Consider the following 16644-nt stretch of genomic DNA (forward strand, 5'->3'; position numbering starts at 1 on the left):
CATGATAGAGCGGGAATCTTCCACAGGCTACATTTATTTCTAGAACACAAGCCAACACGACCAAACTCAGTAATTGATATTGTTTTAAACTGAAACAAAACACGACTTAATCCCCACAAAATTCCGGCACATTGTCGGCCATAACACTCAAGAAAGTAGTGCCAAAAGGGCGCATAAAGGTTTTTAATTTGTTCTGGCGAATTTCGGGGAGGTGTTTCGGCAGGAGTATAACAGTGGCGGACCATTACATAGGCCGTTAGGGCAGGCTACGTGGCGCCCTACTAACTGGGATACGTGCCGCGGGTACCAATGCTGTATAGACAACAGAAATTTATCCGGGACAAAAACTGACGGGACCTTGGCTATTTTCGGGGCGAACAGTTGTAACGAAAATGGTTTTTGTCCATAACAAGTGGAGCAAAGAAACCATAACTGAAAAAGTACCTACGTTTACAATGATATATTATCCGTTTTATTTTTACATAGATACGAAAATTTTTACTACTTTCAAACAGCATTTGTTCCGAAATATATTGATTGAACAATTACACGCCACATATTTATAATGGGTATTGAAGTAGGTATACCTACGTTCGCATACGCTCATGTTTAAAAAAGTATCTACATATTGTACCTATATGAAATTTCCTGCAAGTCCAGCAGAATATGAATTATCGTCTAATCTAAGTATCGTCTTCCTTAATTACACACTTTAAAAGTCATTGACTTCTTCAATAGAAGTGTAAGTTTCATTTTTAAGCATTTATCATATATTGCTATCACACGTAAATCTCTGAAGAAAATAAACGTTCACTCGAAACAGGCTGCAAGGCAAAACACGACAAGAAGTCAAGTAAAAACGTCGTATCTGAATAACAACTATCACGTTATATGCCTTTTTGATTTAAGAACGTCATTACATGGCCTGTATTCGGCAAGCGTACACAGCGCAAGCCATCGTTCGCCTAGGATGGACCAGTATAAGTATTTCCTCTAGTTATGAAGACTTTTTAAGGTCCTGGGGGTCATATTTCCTTTGAGGCGAACCCTCGCTTGCATTCTTGAAGCAAGGCTAGGTGAGATAAATCAGCGCGTGTCGCCGCGGTCGCAGGTAACCGCTTCCGCACTAATTCTCGCTCGGAGACAAACGGCCGAGCCAACACCTCCACTTTAAAGGCTTAAGTCTGTCCTAAATTTATTAAGAATGATGATCTTTGAGATTAGGTATACGGTCGTTTCATTAAAAAACAAGGTAAATAAAATTGGTACTATCAACGCTGATAAATCCTGAGTTATTTGCAGATGTAAGTAAAGGAGTCAAAGCCATACGGCATACGCAAATAAAGAAAGTAGTAAATTATACATGCTGGGCTGGGCACAGCACTGTATTCCATGGGAAGATAACAATATCGCAGTATCATATTTACACTTCGTATCACTACGTAAAAACTACTGCAGTTTGCATGCATGCGACTAGCATGCATTTTGGTGACAGAAAATTATTTGCTGTGATTCCTCGGTAAATGCAGCGCCTTACCAACTTGTCAAAAATGTTGATCTTAGCCTTACTACTTAAGTTAAAATAAGCAAACCTACTGAATATCTTACAACCTTTGAATCCTGGCTCCGTAGGCTCTGTCGCGCCAATAGGAACGCAAGAGCGATAGAGTTACGAGTAGATACCTACGAAAGATATATTATCGTGAGCGGTTGTGCATTCGGCTACGCTCACTGTCAATAACACTATGCCTCCAATTTGTGTTATTTATTTGCAGGCACAGCACACACGCGCGGATGGTGGTGAGCGGCGGGAACGCCGTGCACGTCGTCGGCACCTTCAAACACCTCGGCACTGACGCCGACTTCAAGGTAAACACTACATTACTGACGAGGTCTATTCGTAGCTACGGTACATACCACTTCCAACCATAGTCTAATCGTAGCTAAGGTACACGTCACTTCATTACTGTCTAATCGTGGCCTATTCATATAGCTAAGGTAGGTACACACCATTTCATTACTGGCTGTCTAACCATGGTCTAACCGTAACTAAGATACACCTCACTTCATTACTGTCTAATCGTGGTCTAATCGTAGCTGAGGAGATGTCATTAGATGCGTTAGGTATTGGGTATATTGACTATGTTTGCGTTTAAGCGATTAGTCACAGGCACTAACTAAGTTTGCTTTAGTATTCAATTTTCATCGCAATGAGATAGTCATAGTCAGGGCCTCTAGCCAAACATACAAATGTTGCAATGATTCCGTGCATACACAACTGGCTCTGTCACACAGTATACGAGTATACGCAAGTACGATAGTCAGAGCTAGGATACGCCACAATACGCGGCGTCGTATTTGTACACGAACATCGCTCATAACGCCGTAAGCGCCATCGACAATAAGGTCCCTTTACCCAGATAACGTCACATGGAACTTGTCTAAACACTGGGGTGCCATTAGGGGCGTTAGATGTCTCTTGACTATGTTTGCTGTTTGAGCTACGATTAGCCGCTGAAACTGAGTTTGCCTTAGTCTTATTTGATTTTCATGGGTGCTTTAAAGGCAAACGATCATACTTAACTAGATACTATGTACCTAGGTACGTTTAGAAGAAGGTGTCTGTGACTGATCCTGGCCCCGGAGCCGAATGGCACAAACGCTCACGAAACGAAACGCTCGTAGATACCTATCTCTATCGCTCTTGCGTATTGGCGCGACAGAGCCAGACTACCTTTCGCGGCGTTTCGTTTTCGTTTCACGTCGCAGAAATGTCATTCGGCTACGGCACCTGATAATATTTCTCCATTATATTTCCTAGCTTCATTCTTAGCGATTTGTTTACATGTTGTAGCTGGGCTCCACGTCACAGCCTTGCACGGATATTTAAAGTAGGGAGGTTTAAAAATCCCCTACTGGCAACACTCCTCAGTTCCCCGATCCATACCGTGTATCCCGATATTCATTCTGTGCTTCCGTGCTCATAGCCTTCGCACGTCACACGATTTTATTAAAAAAATAAATAAAAACTGTTAGCTGGTTGTTATCAACCATGTCGAAACGAAAAATGTGTGAAGAAAATGACGACATCGGGAGGAAGATTAAATTACTGGAATTACAATTACTACGAAATTCCAAGCGACAAAGAATCATGATTCATTCTGATCACGAAAATGAAGGTGAGTTTGTCAATAACCTACCCTCAAAAAATATTTTTTTCTTTTTATATGTTACGATACCCTCATAATGGTGATATTTTATTTTTTATATTATACATATCGTATAAAGTAATTTGTAATGATGTTAAGTGTGTAAGTAGCTCGTAAGCTACACAAGCCTGCACATATTGAAATTGCTAGTGTTCACTCGTGATGCGAGACGCCAACTGGGCCATCTCTTTCACGCAAAAATGTCCAATTATGATGCGAGACGCCAACAGGGCTATCTCTGTCATATATTTTAAATGATTAATCCCTACTTTGTATGTGTGATGCGAGACGCCATCAGGGCTATCTCTTTCACAAAATACATACAGAACTGATGTCGCATAACGCGTATTAAGACAGACTAATTGTTTTAGGATCAGATAGCGATGTGTCAGAAAACCTCGATCGAGGTGATTTATGTGCCTTCGCATCCCCGCCGCGCGTCGCGCGGGGCCCGGCGCCCGCGCCCACTCCCGCGCCTCGACCGCCATCGTCTCCCGCGCCGCCACCGCCGCCACCCGCGCCCGCGCCGCCAACTGTCACTAATGCGCCTTCGACTTCTGATCCTGTGAACACACAAGACTCTACAGATCTCGATGATGAGATTCTAGAAGTGTTAGGCGACGCACCGAAATCAGAAATAAAAATGGGGAAACCGACACATAAAGATTTAGCATCGAGATGGCAAGAGATTCTAGATAAAGGGTTAGTCAAAGAGACTAAAGATAAATTAACTGAATCCTATCTTATTCCTGAAAACTGTGATTTATTAGTTGCGCCATTGCTGAATCCGGAAGTGAGAACGGCGTTAGCGGAAAATCTGGTAAAACGAGACAACGCCATTATGATGAAACAAAATCAGATTGCCATAGCGATTGCCGCTCTTAATCAAGCGGCCGAGTTAATAATTGCTAAAGAACGACACACCACCTCTTGAAACCGATTAGCGACGCTTGCAGGCTCCTGTGTGATAGCCACTGTTCGGATACTAAGACGAGGCGCGGATTCGTCATTTCAGCGATTAACCCTGATATGAAAGATGTACTTAGCGAAACCAAGCGCAACAAGTTTTTGTTTGGAGATAATGTATCCGAGAAATTAAAATCTGCAAAAACAATAAAACAGTCCGGAGCCGACCTGAAACAAGCAAAAAATGTTCGTTCCAACAAATTTCACATAAATAACTTCGTGAAAACGGATCGTTACAATGGCAATAATCGTTTAAACTGGAAGACGACGCCTCGGAAAATAAGGCCGAAAGCCGACTACTCGTACAGCGGGAGGAGTCGCCAGTCGCAGCGCAGCGAGCCACGCCACGGCCACGGCTCTCAACGACGGGGACCGCGGAGCGCCCGGCCTGGAGGAGCAGGAGACGATAGACGCAGAGGTAGCGTACGCCGGCCGGCTTCGATATTACTTGTCACAGTGGGAACAAATCACGGACGATCAGACAGTTTTATCATGGTTACAAGGATATAAAATTCCATTCACTTGTACACCTTTTCGTCCTGATGCTCCAAGTGTTTATCCGAAATCAGATACTGAGCATACTGAATATTCTAAAGCAATAGGGTCATTGTTAAAAATGCAGGCTATCTCAGAATGTGATCACGTAGATAACGATTTTTTATCAAGCATATTTCTTGTTCCAAAACCAAATGGCGACAAAAGGTTTATTTTAAATTTAAAATGTTTAAATAAATTTATAAAACCTCAACATTTTAAAATGGAGGATTATAGGACAGCGTCAAAACTAATAACCAAAAATTGTTTTATGGCATCTATTGATTTGAAAGACGCATATTTTTTAATCCCTGTACATGAACATCACCAACGGTTTCTTCGGTTTAAATATAACAATAAGTTATATAAATTTAATGTGAAGTACATTAAATTGGTTTATGTACTGTTTTCACTTAACTGTTTAAACCTGTTATAGAAAACTTGAGATCGAATGGTTACATGTCAGTTATCTATCTAGACGATATACTTTGCTTTGGTAGAACTTACTTAGAATGGCAGGAGAATGTAACTTTTACTAAAAATATGCTTGAAAATCTTGGGTTCATAATTAATGTTGAGAAAAGCTGTTTGGCACCAAAACAGCAATGCAAATTCTTAGGATTTATATTTGATTCAGTGAACATGACACTTAGTCTCCCGGAGAATAAGAAAGCTAAAATACTAGAACAATCAATTAAGTTTAAATCACTTACAAAATGCAAGTTACGCGACTTTGCCGCGTTTATCGGACTCCTGACATCCGCCTGCCCAGCCGTCCAATATGGATGGCTGTACACTAAACAATTTGAAAGACATAAATATCTTTGCCTTTTAGAAAACTCAAATTACGATCAAGTAATCTCGTTGCCTAGTAAATTTAAAGATGATTTTAATTGGTGGATTGACAATGTAGGGTCCAACAATCCCTTTAGATTTAACAAATTTAAATTGGAGATCTTTTCAGACGCTTCTTTAAGCGGATTTGGATCATTTTGTAATAGTCAGGAAGTTTACAGTTTTTGGAAAGATAATGAAAAAGACATGCATATTAATAGCCTAGAATTAATAGCTGCCCTTTTTAGGTTTAAAGACATTTGCAAAACACGTGTCAAATTGTGAATTGTTACTAAGGATTGATAATGTTACTGCCATTTCTTGTATTAATCGCATGGGCAGTATTCAATACCCACATTTAAATAGCATATGTCGCGACATCTGCAGGGCAATTATGGTCTGTCATTAAATATATCTCTATCGTCTACCGAAAGTGGAATTATATTGTAGCTCAAAGCATACTAAAGTTATAAATCGGGGTTTAATAAAATGAACGCGTCGATAGATAAATGATAAGTGTGTGAGTGACCACTGTTGTCTTTTATAAAAATCCGTTTAATAGCTGCCTTTATTTCATTGCGGGATGTGTTTTGGAACAATAAAATGCACGGATTTTTCAAATTGACAGCTGTGACACCTGTCAAAGTTTGATTTGACATATTGACAAATGTCACATACACCCGAAAAACATAGAAGTCAAAGATGAAAGTAAGTTGTGTGTTGTAAAAACTAAAGGAATTCCACCAAAAATGGTAAGTTTAATGAACTAACAATACTTAGTATACTAATGGTAATATTTGGGTTCTTGTAGTTTGTTACATTATTAATTGCTTTTGTTATATTTTTCAGTTGATGCAAGACGGACAAGCGGGCAGGAGAATGATAGTGAAATATTTAAGAGGATACGTAATATATAACTATAATAACTATAATAAATGTCTCTTGTTAATCATATATATATTTTCCCAAATCCAGTTTCTAATAATTGTTGCAGGCTACCATTGCATAGTTAAACATGATGTGGCTCCTTCTTGTCATACTTTCTACAGCTGCAGAAAAAGAAAAACAATGTGACACTGAACCATACTTCACTGAACCATTCAGCCAGTGAGGTGTAATTGAACTAAATGCCATAAAACCAACTTGTTTGAAATAGTTTGAAATAGGTCCAGAAAAGTTATAAGTGTGAGTGTTACTTTTGTAATAATTAAGCCCTTTAGCGTGCCTGCGTGGTGACGGGTTAAGAATTTTACCACCCCCTTTCTTCCCGTGGGTGTCGTAGAAGGAGACTATGGGATATGGGTTAAATTGTGGTGTAGGCGAGAGGCTGACAACCTTTCACTGCAATGCCACAGTTTCGTTTTCTTTTAACCCCTTATTTGCCAAGAGTAGCCCTGAAGCTTTAGTGGTTTCATGTGCTCTGCCTACCCCTTTATGGGATACAGGCGTGATTGTATGTATGTATGTTAAGTCCTTTATTCAACATCGTGAGGAAACCGGACTAATCCCAATAAGGCCTAGTTACCCTTCGGGTTGGAAGGTCAGATGGCAATCGCTTTCGTAAAAACTAGTGCCTACGCCAAATCTTGGGATTAGTTGGCAAAGCGGACCCCAGGCTTCCTTGAGCCATGGCAAACGCCGGGATAACGCAAGGAGGATGATGATGATTCATAAACATTTAACAGCCCCTCTAGCACAACTTGCCCTGTCGCGCGCGAGTCCATACTTGAAGTCGCGTTTGATGTATGGACTCGCGCGCGCGACTAGGCAAGTAGGCAAGTTGTGCTAAAGGGTCTAATGACTAGTTTGGCTTAGCGCATAGTGACCCTACCTTCTAAGCAGATATTCTAGGGATTGTATATGTATATTTGTCCCGGAACCATGGATGTTTATTTTGAATATTATATACTTACATCATATGACTTATTTAAGATGGTTATTCATCATTAAAGTTACCATAAAAGGTGACCTCTCTAATTTAATTTATTTTGTTTTTGTTTCAGTCATGGTATGTATATTAGAAAACACTCAAGATATCGAGGAAACACAAAAAGTTGATGTCGATCTAATCAGAGATATTAATTATTTTCAATTTTAAATACTTTTATCAAAAACTATTTTGTATTTTATTTCAAATACTATAAAGTGGATGTGTTTTGCATTTTTTTAAACTTTAAAATACAAAATTCTTTTTTCACCACACCAACTGGTAGAAGCTCTCTTCATTCTCCAAAAAACGGATGAGAAGGTTGAATTTTATCCGCAAGATTGCAAAGTTGTTTCATACAGATTTTAACTTGTCCTAAGCTGGCTGGTAGATTTTGCCTTTTAAGTAGGTATGGTGTTTTTGAATCATATCATACCTACTCGCATATGTTTAATAAATTGATGATTTTGATTTAGGTACAGTTAGTATTTCCTCGTATTGCTGTGGTGAAAAAATTGGTGTTTCCCTCGGGGCAAAATTTGTATAACCATTGTGCCTTGAAACCCTCGCAACGCTCAAAACTAATAGAGCTGCACCTAAGAAAGGTTACTTGTTAGATTAGTTTGTTTGTTTTTGCACTTCTTCGTTACTTTATATAAACTGTATTAAGTTGTGAGTGTTGTGACAATAAAGATTATTAATTCAATATTTTTATACGACATACATAAAAAATATGGAAATATATGGAGAATGGCTCTAATTTCCAGTTATCTGAACTTGTGAAAGTTTTAACAGTGCAGAACTTAATTTCAATGACCGAAGAGCTGGCGACTTCCTCACACAACTTATCAGCATTGCGGTACAGCGAGGGATACAATGCCTTAAGGGCCTATTTTAGACATTAGATTTAGACAAAGATTATGTACATTTCTATGATGAAAAATAGTGTACAAATGCCAGTAATAAATGGTACCTATTTTCTTTAATTTATATTTTTCTGGGTTTCGTAACACAACAGTACAGTACATTTTAACTCAGAACCCATATACAAATGTCTTAAGTAGATTTTACACCTACTGTACCTGAAATTTACATACTAATGTTTTTTGTCAAATAAAAAAAATATTTTATTTTGGAAATTGTATTATTTACCTATTTCAATATTCTCGCCGGCACAGAGGTGACTATCAGATTTTATTAAGGCTGTATGCAGTGTGATAGTAAAACAAAATAATGTCCTAAATAATTGTTTATTGTGTACGCTCTTGACAACAGCCAGCAGTTGCAGTATTGCATCATGCTTAGATAGGCCGAGAGGCACCTCTTCCATAGTTCCTCTTGAACCACGAATTTTCTGGAAGAATAAAAAAGAAACAGGTACAGGCAACCAATCTGAATCCTAGGCTACGGTAGGATCCTTTTACAGTAAAATTCAAACTGACTTATATACCAAATAAAGCACAGTATCAATAAGAAGGGGTTCTAGAGTGGTCTAGGATGCTAATTAGTTAACTGTAAATGTAAGCAGCAGTTTAGAAATTATTGTCACACAAGAAGTCTATTTTTAGGTTGTACCTACTTGGTTCAAAAAATGTGGCAAATTATCAATATAAAAAGAAACAGGGACAACGTGTCTGGTGGGAGGAGAGAGTAAACTTGAAAGTGAGTTGATACCTTATATAAAGGGAACATGATGTTTGAATTGCCTTAACTGACCTAGATAATAACTTTATTTTCATAAAATAAATGATGGTATATTCTGTGAAAGCGTTAAAACTACAGCATACTCCTATACAATTGGAATCCACTGGAACAGAATAAACACACTGTAACAGTGTAAAATTAATCATAAATAGTTATTCGCCATTGTGTGAGTTTGTCTAAATTTATATCTAATTTTAATTTAATATAAACAGTTTAATAATAACGCGCTGGTGGACTGGCGGTGAGAGCCTGCGACTTTCGATCCTGAGGTCGCGGGTTCGAACCCCGGATCGTACCTATGAGTTTTTCGAAACTTATGTGCGAAATGTCATTTGATATTTTCCAGTCACTTTTCGGTGAAGTGAGGAAACCGGACTAATTCCAATAAGGTCTAGTTTACCCTTCGGGTTGGAAGGTCAGATGGCAGTCGCTTTCGTAAAAACTAGTGCCTATGCCAAATCTTGGAATTAGTTGTCAAAGCGGACCCCAGGCTCCCATGAGCCGTGGCAAAACTGGGATAACGCAAGGAGGATGATGATGATAAACAGTTTAATAAAAAGGATAATTGCAATCAAGTTTACAAATTATAAACCTGCTTAAACATAGCTACTTAAATCATTTATGGGGCAATACATATCCTTTGTAAACAAGGTACTAAAGACTTTCATTCTCAGAGGTCAAACAATAGCTACCTACCTATCTCACTACACAATCAATAGGTACTTATAGTGATAGTGCTAATTATTTTTTTATGTCTAATGGTTTAGTAGGTACTCAAATGACTTACTTGCCTTCTGTTGACAGCAGATATGTACAATGTCAATTGATTGAGATGCTGGGTCATATCACAGTAGTCTACCAAATGGATGAGCCATAATCTTGTCTAGTCTTGTGTTGGTAGTTGGCACTAGCTCTGCTAGGGTGGATAGGTAATTAAGAACCTAAAACAAATTAGTAAAATATGTAAAATAAAATAAAAAAGCCTTGTACAAGTAGACAAATACCTACTATTCTGGTAATTTGGATCCAATTTAGTCCCATAGATCTATCATTAAAACAAATAAGTAATCAGAACAGCTGCAATTTTTTCAAGTTGATATTTCTCCTTGGGATATGAATAAATAATTATTTTGCCAAAGTAATAGCTGATTTTGTGTGTTTGTTCAACAGATATATTAGAGTAGGTATGGCAAAGATACTTTTGAAGTGCTTTTGATAACAATGATGATGCTATGTGGGAGTTTTGTGAAATGATGATGTTTGCTTGAAGCAGCTCTGTCTGTCTCTAACATACAAACTTTTACATTAATATTAGTTAGGCATCAAGAATGTATTTACTTAACTAGATACACTGCAATCATGTCAATTTTAAGTAGCTTTACCTCAGGGCACTAGGTAATCCATCATGGTTGTTAGATTTGTGATTCTCGGCGTTAAGTTGGGGAATGTGAAATGCACTGTCGCCTCCTTATGCACTCTGTAAATACTTATTTATGCCATTTCTTATGCATTTCTTCATCGTACTTATCAGACGGGTTGCGAGCGTCTCTTGAAGCGTCCGTGTATTGGAATTTTCGACAAAATTTTCTTCTACAGCGGCGTCGAGTAGGTATAGCATAATTTGACTTTCCTGCAAAGAAATTATGTGAATAGTATACATAGCCGAACTTTCTAACTAATAAACTTCCAATATAATCATGGAAAACGGATGCTTACCGGATATTTATACTTTAAAATAGATCGATTCACTAGTTTTACTTCGACGATAAAGCTTATCGTGACCTCAGAACCACTTAGTTAAAATTAACTCCCCAAACTGTCAAAATGGGACGATCTGTCAAATGTATCCAACGAGCATGTTATGCGAATTGACGTTTATCAGCTCGGTCACTTACTGCTATAAATGTATAACTAACTTCATACTCTAACGAGCCAGCATGTTAAGAGAGATATATATCGAAAATTACTGTCATTTTATTGAACCCTAACTGTCAAATTATCTCTATCACATTTCCATGCTTCGCCCGCTGGCAATGGTGTGAAGACAGAAAAATAATACTATTTGCGTCTTATATAAATACTCATGAAAATATAGAGGCAGACCATCTTTCGCGCAAAAAATTTACTGATACAGAATGGGAGTTATCTGATGATGCTTTTCAAGTGATTGTAAATACCTACGGCTATCCTACAATAGATTTGTTCGCTAGCCGAAGCAACGCTAAGTGCCGCCGGTATGTGTCGTGGAAGAACGACCCAGACGCCTGGGCAGTAGACGCATTTACAATCACGTGGAATAATACCTTCTTCTACGCATTTCCACCTTTTTCCATCATATTAAAAATCTTACAGAAAATTATATTAGATAAAGCCGTAGGAATTTTGGTTGTGCCATATTGGCCTACTTAGCCCTGGTTTCCAATTTTGAGAAAAATTGCCACGTCGAGTTTCATACATTTTGAACCAAATCCTAACTTGTTAAAATCTCCTTTCAGATTGTCCCACAACTTGAACAAGACGCTTACATTGGTTGCCGTGAAATTGTCCGGAAATCGTTATCACAGAAATTATTGAACGATACGTCCATAGAGATTATAATGTCATCCCTTTCAGAAAATACTTACAAGCAATATGACAGTTGTTTAAAGAATTGGTTAATTTACTCTAATAATCATTGTATAAATTATTTGAAGCCGTCTGTTACCGATGTTATAAATTTTTTAGCATTTATTTATGAAAATGGTGCTCAATATGGTACAATAAATTCGCATAAGTCTGCGATTTCTTTGTTGTTAGGTCCGGCATATCTAGAAGACGAGCGAATTAAAGATTCATGAAAGGTGTATTTCGTCTAAGACCGACTGCCCCTAAATATGATTTAACTTGGGACCCTGGTATTGTTCTTCGTTATTTATCAAATAAAGGGCCAAATGATTCACTTGATTTAGAAAATTTATCAAAAAAGTTGTCAACATTATTGGCACTTGTAACCGCACATAGAGTGCAAACTTTGACCTTGATTAAATTAAATAATGTTAGTATTATAGATAATACAGAGGTCTTAATTAGGATACCAGATCTAATAAAAACATCCCGCTTAAATTCAACACAACCTTTATTAAAATTGCCATTTTTTGATCAAAATCCAAATATATGCCCAGCGAGATGTTTGATTTCTTACATTAACAAAACCAGGTCTCTGCGGTCAGGTGATCATGACAATTTATTCATTAGTTACAGAAGACCTCACTCGAAATTATCATCCCAGCGACTAAGCCATTGGATTAAGGACACACTAAAACAGAGTGGTTTAGATACCACCATATTCGGTGCACACAGCACCCGGCACGCGGCTATATCCAGAGCCAATTCGCTCGGCATAAACTTAGATGTGATTCGAAAAACGGCGGGTTGGACTCCGTCCTCCTCCGTGTTTGCTAAATTCTATAATAGGGAAATTGCAGTCGACCACAAAAATCAATTTGCTCAAGCAGTTCTGTCTTGTACTTCACACACTAATTAAAATTGTTTAATAATGCTAAATATAAATAAGATACCTAGTTTATTTTTTCGTTTCGAAATAAAATGTTGAAATATTTTTTCTTTTTTGTATTAATATTATTTCTCTCAACATCTACAACATGTAAACAAATCGCTAAGAATGAAGCTAGGAAATATAATTAATGATCAAACGAACTTACCTGTACGTGAAGTTCGATCATAATTATATGAGTAGCTTCATTCGACGCGATTATTAATAACCCTCCCAATAAATTCCCACCCCATAAAAAAAAAGGCTTTTAACGAATATGAATATCGGGATACACGGTATGGATCGGGGAACTGAGGAGTGTTGCCAGTAGGGGATTTTTAAACCTCCCTACTTTAAATATCCGTGCAAGGCTGTGACGTGGAGCCCAGCTACAACATGTAAACAAATCGCGTCGAATGAAGCTACTCATATAATTATGATCGAACTTCACGTACAGGTAAGTTCGTTTGATCATTAATTTTAGATCCTGATTTCCAGATAGGTGAATTGCATGTGACAATTGAATATTAGGCACTTATAAATTGATAGATTTAGTCATCCAATGTGCGTGGAAAATTAGTCAAATTGATAAAATTCAATTTTGTCAACAGTTATACCTAACGACGAACGTGACGCAGGCGGACTTCAACATGGGTTACACGATGACGGGGACCCTTGAGCGCGGCTGTCGCTCCACGAACACCTTCCAGATGACGCACTTCGCCGTGCTGCGGCGCTGCGACCACGACCCGCACCATCTCAAAAACTCATAGACATGACGGCATACTGAAACATTAGCTACACCGTCATTTACCTGACAGAATCTCACTTGCACACGAGCAAGTGAATGAGCCACCGAAAAAGACACCGCATTTCGTTGACAACAGCGCTGCAAGCATCTCTTAGATTAATTTCAGATACAAATTCCAGCAAATGAGTACCTACTTACCAAAATTCTTACTATACCTGTTCCTCACAAGAACAAGATCATTACTGTTTTTGCTGTTGTAGACAAAGCGAATCTTAATTCAATTATAGATGTAAACATTCCTGTGGTGTAAACATTTATTCTCAGGCTTTTAAACTTTGTCCGTCTGCCTCGTGTGGTAATATTTATTTTATGTTTATATCAAAAATTGAAGATAAACAATTTTGACATACGTCAAAGCCCATCAAAACTGTCTAACTTTAGTTACGAAAACTAACGAAATTCGTTTACCGAAACTACTACATTTAGTTCGGCAGTTTCGAACCCGGAGCGGTATTATTGCGCACGTGGAAAGGTCGAACATGCGTGCGTCCTTTCTGGCTGATTAGGCGAGCACACTCGGACCCTGCCCGGCGCCCGGCACGTTACCTGAGGGTAGCATAACCCGTTGCAACACTGCGCCCCACCCTCCCCTCCGCTCGGTAGGCTATTAGGGCTAACAGCATTTGTCCATTGGAAACAAAATGAATAATTCGAATCCAATAGCTAGCAGACAGCTCGGTAATGATAATGGATGAAGTCTGTAGGTACTTTTAATTATTGATCGTAACTGCCCAGGGTTGTACCTATGAGTAGCGCGCTGTTTAGAAAAAAATATTAAATTTGAAAGATAGGTGCGTTATAGTAATATTTTAAAATACTCAATCAAATCTGAGATAAAAACCTAGTTATTGTAACTCATGATCTCGAAGGATGTTATCCTAGTAATTCTTAAGTTAGTGCATAATTTTAGGATTATTTATAATGCCAAGCAATATTGTGATCTCGAATTTCAACCGTTTGAATATAGTTAATATTACAGCATTTTGGCTAGTGTATTAAAATGTGCTATTTATTTGTGAATTGTTTTAATATTTGCAGCTATTGTAGATGTACATATAAGGATAACTGTATAAATAATAGTCGTAGATGTATATTTATTTTTGTATAAATCCATACTAATTAGTTATGATAACGTGTCAAGTAGAGCCTTCCTTATATTTGTTTGTTTCCGTGTTTCGCTTTTCTCGTGTAGATTTTTAATATTCTCATTGTCGTTTTTCCTGAAATCTTAGGTAGTCTTGTAGTAGTCAAAAGTCCTCATGGACTTTTAATGAATCTGGTATTGTTTCTTTTATATTTCAAGTGAGTCATAGTGTTAAAAATAGAGTAGAAATTCAGAAAATAAAAGAATTGGGGCCGTTGTCATGTGTCCAGATTAAATAATAAGTGCAGAGTCAGAAGTACCTGGTTGTATTAATAAATGTAATGAAAGATCCTCTACACCATCTTACTAAACCCAATCCACAAAAAGTCTAGAATGATATTTTGAACTGCCATACCTATTTATTGTTATCATTCCACTACCTACAAGGAACATACTAAGAGTTCTCCATAATCATTTGTAAATTACATTTTGTATATTTTTAACCTATAGGTACCGGATTTGTTAGTCAGACAATACCTTCCTATATCTTCTTAATTACAAAATTAATTAGTATTAGATTTTTACTATATTTTTATGAACATAATCAAAACCAAAAAAGCTTAATTCCATGTTATACATAATTAATTGTCTGTATGTACCTACAATCGTTAGCAGTTTAAATACGAAGTTTTTAATTAAATATATCTTTCGTTGTAGATGAGATCTCGCGGTTTGCTTGCAGGAAGACTAATGCCGGAAATTTAAAGGCTTTATCGTCGCAGTCGGAACCTTTCTCATTGAATAGACGCCACGCCATAGACGGCTAATTTATTTCTGGGTCATTCTCTGAGTGTACCTGTCTGCGGTTACGTCAAATTCTCACAAGAATAAATATAGATCGCGGTAATCAGGACATAATAAACAGATTTGTTTAAATTACCGTTTTAATCTTAGAAAGAAACGTTTTTGTCACAACAACCTTTGTCCTTTCCTTCAATTACCTATATGACGGCCATGACATAAAATATTCATAAAAAACTCTCAAGAATTGCAAATTACATCATAGCCTCCTTCTTTTACCACTACCACTAAGCCCTTTGTACTTTTTAAAATCGTAGAAAACATTCTAGTCTTAAATATTTCGTGATCCAGTTCGGATTAGTATTTTATATGGACTATGAATAGGATATATGATAGTGGTTATGTATAAGGGTCGAATAACACAAACGTCCAATATCGCACTCCCTCCAGTGTTTACACACATCATTTTTGTACAAAGTTGCGAGTATTTTATTGGCTACTATTTGATTATATACTTATTGCCTATTCACTAGGATATTTAAGTCCTTTCGCAGAGTCTACTAACGTGTAAAGTCAAGTAGGGTAAAACATTACGTTCGACTAATGAAATAAATTCTAGACTAATAAGAATAATCTTCCTTATATTATACATATAAAGACTACCAATTTACGACATTTTTTAAGGTTCACCCAACAACTCAAAATTTTCTATTTACCTAATAACAGTAAATTTGAAACAGCCAATTATTTATTGATAATGAACATCAATGCAAACAAACCACCCTCTAAAACCTTTTACAGATCAAATTGAAACAAGGTTACCTAAGAATTAAGATATTTTTTCTCAACGTTACAATTAGGCACTTAAATAAAAAATAGTATGTTTCGCTCGACTACGTTTGACTGTGAAATGAGATGTGTCAGAATATGACAAAATTTTTACAATACGTAATGTAGAATTAAGTCGACTTTTGAACTTTTAATGATCTTAATAGGTGTGCATTGTGCAATATAAAGTAGAACTTTTGTCCACATTAGTAAAATTAAAAGTCACATGAATTGTATAGTTCTATTATTATTATTACATGGTTTGCAAATTACCGGCTCTGATCTTTTGTTATAAATTGTTTAAGTATTCTACAAGCGCAGAATGGAAGTAGCTCATAAAGACATGGAACCTATGTTAGTCACGCGATATTTTACGCCATGCTCCCCGGCAGAACCACACTGTCTTTCGGAAAC

The 16644-nt window shown here is 37.3% G+C and overlaps 1 protein-coding gene and 1 long non-coding RNA gene across 2 annotated transcripts in view; one reads left to right on the forward strand and one right to left on the reverse strand.

Annotated features, from left to right (window-relative positions):
* The window catches only part of LOC125231050, a 72428-nt gene extending 58842 nt beyond the window's left edge, over positions 1-13586 (forward strand). Inside the window, exons 4-5 of the mRNA XM_048136394.1 lie at positions 1776-1869; positions 13318-13586. Of these exons, the coding sequence (XP_047992351.1) occupies positions 1776-1869; positions 13318-13479 (256 nt within the window). The 3' untranslated portion in view covers positions 13480-13586. The remainder of the gene's footprint in view (positions 1-1775; positions 1870-13317) is intronic.
* LOC125231051 lies at positions 8760-11115 on the reverse strand. Its single transcript, XR_007177587.1, has 4 exons — positions 10891-11115; positions 10557-10804; positions 9962-10115; positions 8760-8824 (listed from the first exon to the last, which is right to left on the reverse strand). It is a non-coding gene; the product is annotated as an uncharacterized LOC125231051 (long non-coding RNA).
* Positions 13587-16644: the final 3058 nt, after the last annotated feature.

This window comes from Leguminivora glycinivorella, chromosome 11 (assembly GCF_023078275.1).
Source record: "Leguminivora glycinivorella isolate SPB_JAAS2020 chromosome 11, LegGlyc_1.1, whole genome shotgun sequence".
Classification (NCBI taxonomy): domain Eukaryota; kingdom Metazoa; phylum Arthropoda; class Insecta; order Lepidoptera; family Tortricidae; genus Leguminivora; species Leguminivora glycinivorella.